The following is a 14,983-nucleotide window of genomic DNA, read 5'->3' as shown; positions in this document are numbered from 1 at the left end:
AACGTGCTCTTTTTTGCTGCTGCCCCCTGAATGCGAGGGCTCTTCTGGCTCGTTAGAGCTGCTGTCACGGACCTTTGATGGCATGCCTAGCGAAGGTATGCAAGAGCTAGAAGTTGCACTGTTGCGTTTCAGGTCCTTATCAAATGTCTGTCACTTCAAGGATGCGAGGAATGTTATGTGAGAAAGATTGAGTAGGATTGCAGAAGGAGGGTTATGAAAACGGGCATCCATCTTGCAGCATTGCCAGGGCAGTTCCATGTGGCCCCCAGCTGCAGACCATCCCGGGATTCCTTTTGGTGTAACATCCCGTGCTGGGGACACCCGTAATGCAACTTTCTCTGTGTTTTTTGTCTCATGACCTCATTCCCTGTTCCTGTGAGCGAAGGTAAGAGAGCTGGGACTGCACGTGGCAGCCTGGGATCTGGAAAGACAAAGCTTCAACACCTGGCTCTGTGCGTCCTTGCCACCTGAGCTGAATAATGATAGCTGGGTGTCTAGGGGCCATGAAGAGTCAGTATTACCAATAGTAGCTTTTCCTTTTTATTCAGGGATTCTGTCAAATGCATTACGGCCCTTTCCACGATGACTTGGTATTAATGAAAGTATTAATTAAAAACTGACCAGCTAACCAGTTCAATATTTTTGCTGACTGACTTTTTGCTTTCCTGTGGAGAAGTGAAAAGTGTGTATTGCAGAAGTTGGGGTCTTTTGAATAATGGAGTATACCAAGTCTTGGTCACAGCTGCCTTGCTCTTGTCACCACTACCCCCAGTTTGGGCTACATTTTTCTGTTTTCTCAGCTAACATGCTCCTACTGTAAACTCTACACAAATACAGACAAGATAAAACTTAGCTTTTGTATTTTATTAAGTTTTATTGCAGGCGTTTTCTGTGTGGATTTCTGATGTGTACATACTTTCTTGCATTAATTTTGGGAACTTTCTAGAGAACAGTTTTTAGAGGCTTTTTTTATATTCCCCATGTTAATTCCCTGGCTCAGGTCAGGTTGAACAGATTTCTTGGATACCTGTGTTGGCTTAGCTTATCCTGTCTTGATAGGCAAGTGATCACAGAGTTAAATGAGCTATAGGAACCCAGCTGGTTACATTTTAAAAGAAGAGAGAATAAATCTATTGTGTTAGATTCCCCTCTTGCGAGGACGTTTTCATAATCTTACAGAGTTTTTCGTTCTCTGTAGGCCAGGAATGATCGAGATACTGCTGAGTTGCCCACTTGTAACCTAGCTGTCAGACAATTTGTAAAGTCAATAGTCAGTATACTCCTTGATCTCCGGACTTTTATCAGAGAAGCAGAATGAGATGTCAGGTCATTAATTTCTTGTGGTCCTGAAGAAGTCATGTAATTTTTCCATTATCTCAAAAAAAGTCACCCTTGAACTAAGTATGGATTTAGAACTAATACCTTCCGCCCAGCTGGTTGTATCTATGGGTCTGTATGGATGAGGAAAGATTGCCAGAATTACTGAAAGTCTTACAGTTAATCGCACAGTTCAAGTTTTGGTTTAGATTTTGAAAAAGATGATTCTTTTCAGTTTGAAATAAAAATAACTGGGCAGAAAATTCTCGTGAGGCTGGCCTGTGTGTTGAGGCCAGTTACCGTTATTGAAGAAGCTTAGCTTAGATCAGGGTTGCTGGGACATATTTTACCTGGTTTTACTGGATTTTGTCTATGTTTTGATGATTCGAAAAAATCATGAAAGTGAATCATGGATAGCAAGCTCCTGATAAGTTACTTGAGCACTTCTAACCAGTGTCAAGTCTGTTAAAGAAAGCCCAGGAACAATCTTGAGATTTTTGGCCCTTTCTAATTCATTATGTGGAGAGGAGATTCATTATGTGGGAGGAAGCTCATACCTTTTAGTTGTGTTAGCTAAAGATAGCTATTAAACGCTTCTGTGTAAGGTGGGACTAACCACTCTTCTGAATCAGCTGCTGGAAGAAGTGCAAGAATTCTTGTCGCCAGGGGAAGTCAAGGAGAACGCAGATTGTTCCGATTACCAAAAAGATGCCTCCCATGTGACTTGGCTGCTGGATCCCTATTATACCTGCAGAGAAGATGCAGGCATAAACTTTGTGATCTTTCTCCCAAACCTCATTTAGACAGCAGCCTACCTAGGAATCGCATGAGAAAGTTTTTGGGTTTTTTTTTCCTAAGTACTTAGGGAGCGATAAAGGTCAGTTTGTGTCTGCTGACTCAGGGAAGTATACTTAAACTGTTTCTAATCCTGTCGTGCAGTGCCATGGGCAAAACTTGCTTATGGACCTTCTTCCTGTGTGTCCAGCTTTCTTGGCAAAAAGCTGCGGCTTCTTTGCTGTATGCTGCAGAGTGAATAAATACGGGAAGTGTATTCACCCCATACTGTAGTCCCTTTCCTCCCTGTTGTTGCAGAGGTCCCTGTCCCAGGTGATACTAACAGAGGTTTTGCCACCTCCTCAAAATGCAAGAAGTAGCCAAAGATTTTTGGCATAGACTGAGACTTGTTCTGTCTTCTCATGTGTCCACAGCTGATTTGAAGTACTCTAGCCTTCTGGGTAGTGATTCAACTATTATCTGTGCCTTAAGAGTTGAATGTAAACTAGAGAGGGATACCAATGTGATAAAAGCTTTTCACTTTATTGGTTTTAACATTTAAAAAAAAAGAAAGTGCATTAGCTTTTTTAGGGAGTTTTAAGCCTTTTTCATTCTGAGGGAAATTACATTGTCATCTCAACTTCATTCTGTCACTTCTGAAGTCACAGGTTTTGGTTGATTGCAGTCCATTTGGAAGAATATTTGACAGATTCTACTTATCAAGTCAGTTAACAGGAAGCATTAATAGGTCAGGACCACTTCCATGAACTCTGAAAATATGAAATCAAGACATTTGGTTATTAAACTTTTTTGGGGGATTGTTGTAACACACATTGGTAACATGATTGAGATCAAAACATACTACTACTGCTTTGAAGATCTGGATATATTTAAAGGCAGGTTGTAAAATGATTGTGTTGATACCTGTGGTATTGTTACACGGCTGGATAAGGTTGACCTTGAGTGCTGTTGTCATGTCTGTGTGAGAAATCTCAGAAAATAGAGTCAAGCAATAGCTGTTTCTCACAGGATGTGAGAGGCTCTGCATAAGAAAAGTGACCCCATTTGCACAATGTGCTTGGGTTCATTATTAAAAAGCTGGTTGTTGGCTCTGATGCCTGTAGTGTGTTGACAACACTCCTGCCCAATGCCTAGTGAAACAGAAGACCGGATAGCTAAATGAGAGTCTTTGTTGTCCTAGTAGCAGCTGTGGAATACATTTTGGGTTTTGACATCATTGTTATGATATGAAAAATATGATATGGTAAATATGGCATTTTTTTCTAAATGCATACCTCAATAGGTCATTCACACTCTTGCTAACTTGAAGGTAGAATATGGAGCCAGTAAAGACTGTGGTATCTGTGTATTTAGAGCAGTCTCTTGCTATGAACTTGTGACACCAGTGCTTCTCCTGGCTGATGGGTGGCTATTCTTGCTGCTGTGTTGTTAATGTTCAGACGAAGCCTACCACGTTCACTTATGGAGTCTAAATTAACATGTTCGGTGGCTGAAAGGGAACACTTGATCTGAATAGTATTCAATCCCTCTCTCATTAGGGTCTTTGTTTTTCCTTCATTTTCTTCCCCATCATTTAATCAGATTGTAGCAGGAAAATAACTATTGTCTACCCAGCATTTGCAGATTAAGAACTATATAAGGATCTTTCAACAGCCTGGTAGGCGAAAATGACCGTTTTGTCTTCTAAAATTTTGGAGCCGTTTTAATATACTAATCTTAATTTACTAAATATATCTATTTTTGGTCTCTAATTGCATCCGGCCAACTTCATGCCACTGTGTTGTCACTGAGATTTGCTCTACCTGATTGAGGTGCTTGGTCAGAGACCCATGAGCTGATAATGGGATCAATGAGCTTTTCTAGAATAAGTTGTTATTTCCAGTTCTGTTCGTGGGGCTGAAAAATGCTGCTTCAAGCCTTTGGGCTTCTGCAAATTTGGAGTTAATTTACAAGAATGATGATTTAAACATTGACAAATACAGCTACTCTTGGAATATAGAACTAGTTTAATTTCAAGCTCAAACATTTTTGCACTGTTTGGTTTTGCTTTTAATTCCTTTGACCTAACCTTGCCAGAATAATCTCTCTTCCTATCTTATTTACCCAGTTTCCAATAATGACCTCGCCCAAGGTTTACCACAATAGTTAGTAATTAGCTTTCTGAGATAACCGCTTAAATTCTAGAGCTACGCATTATGCCCCATCTTTTGCTCTTTTGATGTACTATGTAACATGACAGGATCTAGATGTCAGCAGGTCTAACATTTGATTCACATTAATATAATTACCTGCAGTGCTTGGACAAACAAAACCGAAACTCTTTCATCCTCAGATCAGAGACTTTTCCCCATCTTTGAAGATAAGACTCTAGGTTGGCTTTTGAAACTGCCCACTTAAAGTGGCTTTGTCTGAGTTTACGTAACAGACTTTTGCAACGGTACATTTTAATCAGTTTGGAGTTGCCTCAGTCACACCAAGTGTGCACAGATAATGAGCAGAATTTGAAAAATACACTCTCCAGCGAGGAGCCATGTAGTTGATCAGGTGACAGCAGTCTTGCTTGTGTCCCGTGTCCTTCTCTAGCAGGAGGTCCCACTGATTGGCGTTTTGTGACGTCCAAGCCACATCTCTGATTACTAAGGTGGTTCCAGCTCTGCCTAAAACACACGTGAAAAGCTGCGGTCCCGCTGCCTCCTGTCTGCGCTGTCATTCATGCTTATCTACTATTTCCGCAGCTCCTGGTTACACCTATGCTGACTTCACTTCACATTTTCTTGTTTCAGTGTAAAATTTGACAAGGCTGTACCTTATCACCGTTGTTCCTTTCCCTCCTCTAGAAAGCAACGACACTAACTGTCATTCATCCTGAATGAGGAAAGCTGCTGTGTTTAGAGCTTTCTGTGATAATTTAAAGCTATTGCCTTTGAATAAAATGCAGTGTACAGCAAAATTTTGTTTTTTTGGGGGGCTGGAGAGGGGAGATGCGTTTCAGGTCCTAACTGTCGAGTGTCCTCCCCCTCTGGACAGTGACCAGCCTAGAATAGACTTTTGAGCAGATGGCACCTGTCAAATATCTGTTGATATTTGGAAGGTGTTTAGAAACTGTGGGTGATCTTAGGGCAGTAACAACCATCTTTTTTCAGGCTCTTTTGTTGTTTTTGGAAAGATTATTACATCAAGCTTCCACCAAGATGAAGGTATACAGAACTGTGGTTTATGTCAATTTTTGTTGTGTGATAGCAAAAAGCTTGACTTAAAATTAGCTGATTTTGCAATGTAATAGTCATTATCACCATTTAAAATCTCTTGGCCCTTCGTATGCCTTGGGTTGCTTCTTGATGTGAAGTTGCAAAGGAGTTATGTGAACGTAATGTTTGTAAAATGCTTTGAAGATGAAAAGCTCTACAGTAGGTTTTTATTATTACCAGAGGCAAAGTGAGCGGCAGTGGCTTAACGTTGGACTGTTCATTTCCCAAGAGATGGCTTTGTTTTGAAGAGTGCACATTATCAGTTGGGTTGGAGACAAAATTATCTTATTTCAATCCTGAATATAAATAAATAGGCAAACTTTCTACCTTGAGATTGTTTGCATGAGATATTTGTAAAAGAGCAGAGCAGTTATGGTACTATGGCTCTGTTCTTAGCTTGCATTTAATAGAACATTTATTCGACGTATTTGGCTTCTACTATCCAAAGGTATTTTGAATCAAATCCAATCCATTCAAACATCTTTACATATATATCGAGAGAGAGCAGTGTTCTTATATCTATATATCATATAGATATATATGAGATATTTGAGAAATATATATATTTGAGATATGTATTGCTTCTAGAGATAAAATCAGATTCAGCATGTAAATAAAAAAGTGGTCTGCATTCAGAAACGGTGACATTTTATTAGAGTTTGGTTCATAGACATTTTTTCACATGTTCAACCTACCACATATAAAAGAACTGGCTTTTTTTTAATAGTGCTTTAAACATTTCTTGAATCATTTTTATTTCCAGCCTGTATCTACATCATAAACTGATAGGTGGTTGAACAAGGACCAAAAAAAAAAAAAAAGTGAGCTGTTTGGCAATTCTCAAGCTACTACTGTTTCCTTGTGAGTTAGAGGAGAAGGGAGGGAGCTGCATCGTTCAAATGGAAATTCAACTTCAGCTTGCTGAGTGGGGGACTGCTTCAGGGACACCGATGTCCTCACGTGGTTCGTTGTCTCCCTTGCCCTTGCAGCGGGTCATCGCTTCCACCCAGCAGCCTTGTTTTGACAGAGCTGTTTTGTGGTGTCAGCACAGGGCACCTTTGGGGAGCTGGCGCTGCTGCAGCCGGGGATTTCTGAAGCAGCTATTGTCGGTGGAGGGGCCGCTGGGCCACGGCCAGGCACGAGGCACTGCATCCCTGAGGCCTTGAGCGGGCCGCCTCGCTCGGTGCAGCTGCAAAAGCTTTGGGCTCCTGCCTGACACTCGCAGAAATCGTTGTGGAATTTGCTGATTCTGCCAGACGCGAACTAAACACTTGTTCCCAAGTGGTGTGTCCCATCAGTACAGCTGTTGGTTATGAAAAACATGCAAGGGCTTTCATCCGTAATAATAAAGCTTTGTTGAAGTATTGCAAGCTCAAAATATTCTGAGTAATCAAACAGTACCTCCTTGCTTAGCCTATAGGGAGCTTTATGCCCCTATGCTTCAGTTAAAACGTTCATTTATTGTCATCAGTTATGTCAGAGGTGGGGAGGGAGGGGGGCTAAATTTTCCCTCCGTACTGTCAGTAAGGATTAACTGACACTGCCGGTTAGTGCTTTCAAAATATTCTGACCTATTTACACAACAAAACTGATCAGAACAAAATAAACAGTTCTGTATTGCTGTATTGTGGCAGCTATATTTGGCAGTGGATTTTCTCATCATTTTTCCAATGTAGACAAAACTTGAACGCTACAGGAATCTTAAGCATTACAAGCAGATAATACCCTTACTGAAGAGCTTGATTCTCCTGTTGCCTTTTGGGGAAAGGGGACAGTTTGGCCGTAATTCAGTTGGAACAAATGCTTGTGAAGCAACTGACAAAAAAGTGTATGAGTAAATTTATCATTTTGCCGTGCAGGGTAATAAATAATTGCATCATTTCCAGCAAGCCGCAGTATATACCTGCGAGATGGTGGATCTCTCTCCAAGGTGTAATCTCTACAAAGGAGCATTAAATAGGGAATTGTGACAGACTGTAAGAATTGTTGGTTTCCTGCTTGGGTTTTGTTTTTTATTTTGTAACAACCATAGCAGATGCTTGCAATTACCTCCTCATTTTTATGTTGTATCCCCTAAGGAATGAATCGAGAGAAATGTTTCATTTTAGCTATTTGGACAACCATTCCATATTTCCTGGGTCACAGACTTTTTGGTAGTTTGGAGGATAAAATTGCCTGACACTCAAGATAGGAAATATCTCTTTCTATCTTGCATCTTCAACTCGGATTCTGAGGATACTAAAATTAAGCCTTTTTAAACTTGTCTTTTTTTCCCAATTCCATTTAGCGATAGTCCTAATGCTGTCCATGAGGTGGAAAAGTGGTTACCACGACTGCACTCAGTTGTCATAGGACCTGGCTTAGGTAGAGATGAAGTTCTACTTGAGAACGCTAAGGTAATGTGTATACTGATACTGTATTCTGTGTCTTTATGTTGTATTTTATTAACCAATTTCCTATCTTTTATGTGATTACACAAATGTTTTTGATAGGGTTACTAAACAACAAATTTAATAAAATACTGCTGACTAAAATTACAGTTGTTAGTCATGGTCTTCATTATTAAACTGTAAGCATCACTCTGAATTTTGGGCACCCATATGGTTGTTTTGATTTGCTTTTGTTTTGATTGTGAAAGTTGCTAATTCAGAAATAGATGTTGGCATCTCTAGATAAAGGGCTCTGTGTTTTCTTAGGTGTAAAGCACCTGTACTGTAAGAACATAAATAGGAAGTTGAGTTCCTAATTTTCAGAACCGTATTTGACAACTTGTATCAGGAGAGGTACCAAAGAACAGGGACTGTGTCCCCTTGCAATAAGAAATGATACTCTTAATTATAAAATGTTGCAGATTTCTACTCTGGATAAAGAGGTAATCCTATTTTCTGTCAAGCCTTAGTGGAGAGCTGAAAACAGGAGCTTAGATAGTTCTGTACTCTAAATAATATGTACTTACACCGTCTTCCAGATGATGTCTTATATTATTGTCAACACATCTATGTATGTTTATATCTTTCAGTCTAATGTCAGTCTAATTTTGTACAGTTTTAATTTTTTTTTCCTGAGAAGTATTACTGAATTAATAGTGGTACTAACAAGTGGAATTAATAAAATTTACAGAAATGTTGACAATTACACAGTGAAATTGCAATACGGGGGAGGCAAGAGACTGGAGACCACACTATCCAAGTAGTTTAGAATACCTTGAGAGCTATGGAGGGTGGTTTTGCTAGGCTTTTGTTAGAGAAAGTTGCTGTTGGAGCTCTTTACTTCTTTAATTCTCCTTCTGCTTCCAAAAAATGTTTGTTTTGTGACACAGAGGTACAAAACTAATAAAGGGCATGGATTCAGAAAGAAAGAAAAAAGAAATTTATTACAGCTGATCAAGAAATCCTATTCTGAATGAATATTCTTTTTTGAAAACATTTTTTCAGAATTCTTTTTACAGAAAAAATTTTGGGCAATGATTTTTCTCTTTTTCTTTGTTTTTAAAAAATTTTTAAGTTTTTTTCTAAAGGAAAACAACTTTAAACAAAAGAAAATAAGAATTCATTTAGGATATCTAACATAAGCTTCTTTTATATCAGAATTACATCTGGGTTTTATAAATACCTGTCCATGTGCTTATCTGTATTAGAGAAGTATCTGGAAGATTCCTTGATTGTATTTTTGTTTTTTTCATCATTGCTGAAAATAATTTTGCTTTCTTAGTGAATTACAAGCATACTTTTACTTCAGCCTGGCTGTCCTGTGTGAGCTAGCTTAAAGTTAAAGAAACAAACCCAGCCAATGAAGACAAGGCGTTTGGAAGTTCCTTCATGCTGAAATCTCAGGCCACGTTCATATGAGCTGTGGATCTGACCTTATTAATTTCAAGTCACATTAAAGCTCAAGTTCTTTGTCTTCACTGTAATTATGTAAGTGTTCATTAGTTACCCAGTGTTGTTTTTTTAACATGTAATTGGGGACAAGTGAACCCTGGTTGCCTGCCTGAGGAAGAGTGGTGCTTCTCTGTGTTGAGGAAAGGCTGAGTCTCCCTCTTGCTTCAGCATCGAATTTTAAGCTTTGTATCACTCTTCACCTTCAAGAAAAAAAGCAAGTGATGATAGCGTTGCTATTTTAAACTTTTATAGGAGGCTGGCTTGGTATATAGTTTTCTGTTTTCCCTTTAAGCTAACCTCAGCATGCTGTCGTATGAATACAGGGCTGAGATGTAGATTAGTGTCTGCTTTCTGGTCATGGTTTTGTATCGGAGTGGCAGTGATGATGGGAGAGCTTCCCCTCTTCCTCCTCTGCCCCATTAAAGTGCTGAGGCATAGTGGTCTGTCACTTCTCTGATGCTGTTCTTATGCCAGTTCTTGTCAGTATTGTGCCAGCACATAGCCAATAAATGTGCTTGTCCAAACAGTCCTCTGTTTGGGCTGCTTCCCTCTTCTGAGCGTTGAGAAATTAAGATACTGATGCAGTAACCTGCAATTTCTGGTATACGGCCTATGGACAGTGTTTCATTGTGGAATAGCCCGAGTACTTGTTGACCGGATGGTGCATCTTCTCTCTCCATACCAGAGAACACTTTGCTTCCTCAGCATCTTTACTATATTGCCTGCCTCCCTCATGCTTAATGCCTGCAGTGTGTATACTGTGGCATTTCAGCTCCTTTCAACAGTCTGATGGAAAAGAAACACCTTGTGATCAGTTTCCTTTGATTTTTTCTCTTTTTTTTAATTTTATTTTTATTGAGAGCGTAGTGATACTCTTTGAATACATACTTACTGGCTTCCTGTAATTGCCTGGTTTTTGGTTGTAATTCCATTTGCAAGTCCTGTTACAAGAAGCCACTCTAAAAGTTATATCCCTCTCCTATGCCACTTGTGTGGGTCTGTGCCAAAACCCTAACATGCTGTTCCTCCGTTGCCTGGGTGAGGGCTGATGCTCTGTCAGAGCTTTCTAGTCACGGGTTTGCAGGAGCTGCAGCTTCAGAAAAATCTCTTAAAGAAAGCATTTGTTGTCTCCTAATAGCTGTGCAGCTGGATCCCATGCAGATGTGGCAATCGTAGTCTTGGACGGGTTAGACCCTCCAACTCTGGAGCAAATAAGCAGTCCAGGCTATTTCTCCTCAAGGGGAAGGAACAAAAACCCGTTTCTGCTCCACTTCTCAGCTCTGGAGTATGCAGGTTGAAGTGTCTCTGCTCCCCATTCTACTTCAGTCTTCCAAAATGCTGTTGCCACATTGGGTGTGGAGCTTGGAGACCACAGCCAGCTTCCTTATAGGCAACACCAGGCCATCTGTTCTTCCCTTTCAGTGTCCATGATTGATTCTGGCCAGAATCAATGTACCAGTATTCAATGTACCAGTATTACAATGTAACAGTACCGTTACCTCCCCAAGTTCACCACAGTGGGTATGCAGCTGGTGGTGGTTTAGACTCAGTTGAGAAAGAGTTCAGCTGCCACACAGAAGCAAGGCCAAGGTCCCTATAACTGTTCTCTGTCAGTGCTTAGAGGCAGCGTATTTCCAAAGCTATTGGCTGTTCTCCTTTTTTACACAGCAGAATATTATGTCTCTGTCATATCCTCCCACCACAGCGTTCTTCATTCAGCTGTTTCAGGGATGTTTGTATTTCTGGTCTTACTCTGATCTGATTTTTCTTGTAGCCTGAGGCTTGGAAGTAGGAATTCCCACCTGTACCATCAAGAGCTGTTCCTTAGGTCTGTGAGAGAACCAAGTTCCTCTCCTGCAGGATGATGAGTGCAGCTCCTGAGAGGACTTTGGAAAGAAAACTGTATTCCTTGCATAGCCCTCTGGGAGAAGAGACGATGCTGTCTAATGCTCCAGGATGTTCTGCATTCTGCTGCTGCCCAGCAGTTAGGCAGTTACAGGCTTAGCTATGACCTTTATCAGTTTCCAGCCTCTTGTCATCTCCTTTCTCCTATTCCTTCTGGCACGAATGTGATGTTCCTGTCAAATTTTCTGCTGCTGAGTTTGGTGAATCTTTAACGGGTACGTTACTGGCTTTGTGGTCAAATGGACTGATACAGAATTGTTGGTGGAATAGTAGTTACTGTCAGGATCGGGTAGAGAAAAGCATTCATCCTTATGAAGAGCCCTATCTTTAACTGAAGTAGGACTTTGACATTGGAATCGTCTTTGCTTGTCACTGGATTCCTTGCCTCTCTCCCTGCCGTGGTAGCACCGAATCCTGGACTCTGCCACTCCAGTCTTGCTGTGTTCGGTTTTGCAGCAGGAAAGTTAGATTGCTGTTTTCAGCAGAGCACGCTTGCTTCCCTCCTGTAAGAGAGGTAATGATTAATAGCAAGATGGCTCTATGTAATGCAGAGTACATTGTAAAATCGACTGGGTTCTCAAACTGCATACTTGTTCCTCTTGCTCAATTCTCAGTCTTTGTTTTAGCTCCAAGAAAATGTCCTGTACACCAGCCTGGGTTCTTTTGGCTGAGGCCCTGCCTAGCTGCCATTTCTGTCCATTGCTCTTGCTTTTTCTCTCCCTTCAACCCCCTCACCCTGCAAACACTACCCTCGGCCAGTCATTTGCCCTTAAAGATCTCTGCTATCTGTTGAGATATAAATTTCAGAAATCACATTTTCCACCCCTAGTGACATCATCTTAAGGTTGCATGGAAATGTCTTGGCTGTAGTTAACATCTAGCAAAGCATGGAAGAGGTTTGGGCCATTGTCGTGGATCACCTCCATCGAGTGTGCTCAGAGACAGCCCATTTGAAGTGTTCTCTTTCAGATGGATTCTCAGTTCCACCTCAACTGAGGTATCAACCTTGCTGTGTTTCTTTTTGGTTAGATGGATTAATTTCCCCCCTTCAAGCCTCATGCCTTCAGGATTTAGGCAACACTTCACAGCCTTAATAAATTGTGAGAACGGGACCAGGTGCTTCAGTACACTATCTACACTAGTTTTTGCAAGCTCAAAAGGGCTACAGAATACAGAGCCATCTTTTGTTGTCATAGCAGTCCATTAAAGCTAAAACTGCCACTGTGAGCCTTGAGAAGCATTTTTCTCTTGATATCTGAGCAGCCCCCCGGGTTCTGTTTGTACCAAGTATAAGACACCTGAGAAGCATCCCAGGCTAATGCTGCAGTTGACAGATGAAGTAGTATTGGCTGTGGTACCTACAACCGTGTATGAATATGAACAACAGGATGTGTTAACTCTTTGGAATCACTGCTCATGTCAACTCAAGTTAGCAGAAGAATTATTTACCAGTAACTTGATTCTTCAATGTGTGTCATGTGCATTTGTTTCCTGCCCTGCTTATGCCCTCTGGAAGGTCCTCTGGAGGTTCTTGCTGTGGGCATTCAGCAGTTCATAGGGAACTGAAGTAGCAGCAAGGACATGCCACTTTCTGTTCTCAGCCTTCAGTTAGGAGGAGGTGAGATGGATGGGATCTTGCGCCTGTGATACTGCAGAGGCAAAAACCAGAGGGCACGTATGCACATCGCACAACTTCTTTACTGAAAGAGTGGTTAAGCATTGGAACAAGCTGCCCAGGGAAGTGGCTGAGTCACCATCCCTGGAAGTATTTAAAAGACGTGTAGATGAGGCGCTTAGGGACATGGTTTAGTGGGCATGGTGGTGTTGAGTTGACGGTTGGACTCGATGATCTTAAAGGTCTTTTCCAACCTTAATGATTCTATGATCCACTGTGAGAATGTGTGTGTAAACTGTATTTCTCTCAGGCCTCACCCAGCCTCAAAGATGGATGCATATACCACAAGTAGTATCCAGTGAAAAACTACTCTCTTACTAGCCAAGTCTCCTTGCTTTCAAACAGCCTGATGAGAGTCAGAATTTGTGAACATCTTCCCCTAAGATGAGGCAGTTTCTGGGATAAGATGCAGTTCTTTTTCTGTGATGGTGGTACTGGTGCGGAAAAAGCTTAGGAACACCAGCTCTAGGCAGAGAGATCCTCTTGGTTACGCTAAGAACTATTGCTGCTTGTGCCAAGAACTATTAGTATTCCGTGGCTTCCCCGCAAATGTCTTGATTAGAAAAACAGTGTTTGAAAATATGCTAACAGGACCTTAAGTACAGGTTTATGCAGCTTGCAAGCAGAATTTATTTTCTATTATATGTAATGGATCTTGATGAAAGTCATTCACAGTGCAGTGGGATGTTTATTTGCTTTCTGTGTGCAGGCTTATATTGTTGTTTAACTTGATTTTGATACTTAAAAGCATTTGTAGGCAAAATGCTGGAATTGGATACCTTTTCAATTCTTTCTGAGCATCATTCAGCTAGAAACCCTAAAAAGAAATTGACAGTGATAAATTCCAGAGTTCATTTTAAGTTTATGTTTATTTTTTATTTTTAGACAAAATGCCAACAGCTGACCATGTATATCTTAAGCCAAATCTAACATTAACATAACCATAAATTGGAAATCTTGCAGTTTGCTTTGTGAGTGCAAATGTTCGGTGGATGAGACAGCCTGAGAAAACTTAGTGCCTTTATTTATTCTGATTTAGGTTTTTTTACTTTGGATTGGAGTAAACAGGATTATTGCTTAAACTGGATTTGGCTGTCTTTAGGGATGGAAGTGTATAAATGTAGCTTCTCAAGTGGTGTCTGGTTGATCATGAATTTGGGGGGGATAGCTAAAAAGGAGTGCTCTTTTTTTTGCGTAGCTAGGACAGTACTTCAGAGGCTTTTGCTTTGTGTTCTTGTGTTCCTTCTGTTCAGGCATTACTTTCAATTATGTCACTTCAAGAATTTAGCATATGACTGAGGCAGATATTAAGAAACTGTTAGCTGCAGTTTTCTTCCAAGTTTGACAGCAAGTGATCTACTTTGAATTCAAAGAGGGAATCTACAAATGAATCATTCTCATCTCTCTCTCTCTCTCTCTTTTAAAATGTAGAATAGAACAGTTTTGATTAGCTGCCATCTACAGCATCTTCAGCTTTGTTAGTTGTAACAACAGTTTTTAACATTTCCCAAAGCACTTAATGAGCTTGATGATGTAGTGGGGTACTCTTCAGAGTCCTTATCACCCTCTGCCTGGCTTAAATGAAGTATTTTCCTGTGCACCTGAAAATCTGTTTCAGAAAACAGGGCCTAGCATGTGGTACTACAGTAAAAAGACAAAAGACCCAGTTAAATTGAATGGAGCATAAACCATGAGATAAAGCAGCTATTTGTTTCAATGAACAGATACTTGTCTCTGTTACGTGACTCTTCATTCAAGTAGTACCAATGGTGGGCAGTAGTTAATAATTTCTTATGTGAGGTTTGAGAGCTTAGTGGAGTGATTAATGAGCTAGTGATAGTTATGCATACAGGAATATATAAACTAAAACTGAGGCAATTAGGCTAGTGAAAAGTGATCTTGTCCACAAAGTGAGATTTTGATTGACGTTGCTGAGTTTTGAAGGGAGGATGAGTTCTTGGATCAGTTTGCGGGAACTAATGAAAGCAAGTTTCAGAGTTAACTGCATGTTTCCACCAGCAGGTAAATAAAAAAGCAAAACCAGTTACTGAAAATATGGCTCTAATGTGAAGAATCTCAAACAGTGGAACTCCATTTTTAACGTTTTTCAAAACCTCCTGTATCAAATATATTCTGTTTAGGGAAGCTCCCCCCCCCCACCC

General features: G+C 40.5%; 1 protein-coding gene across 1 annotated transcript in view; it reads left to right on the top strand.

The window, feature by feature from the left end:
• Positions 1 to 14,983, top strand: part of CARKD (carbohydrate kinase domain containing) — a 47,214-nt gene that overhangs the window by 10,488 nt on the left and 21,743 nt on the right. Inside the window, exon 6 of the mRNA XM_009322526.1 lies at positions 7,648 to 7,756. Coding sequence (XP_009320801.1) covers positions 7,648 to 7,756 — 109 coding nt within the window. The remainder of the gene's footprint in view (positions 1 to 7,647; positions 7,757 to 14,983) is intronic.

Source organism: Pygoscelis adeliae, unplaced genomic scaffold (assembly GCF_000699105.1).
Source record: "Pygoscelis adeliae isolate BGI_AS28 unplaced genomic scaffold, ASM69910v1 Scaffold424, whole genome shotgun sequence".
In the NCBI taxonomy this organism is placed as follows: domain Eukaryota; kingdom Metazoa; phylum Chordata; class Aves; order Sphenisciformes; family Spheniscidae; genus Pygoscelis; species Pygoscelis adeliae.
This window is presented reverse-complemented; position numbering and strand designations above follow the sequence as displayed.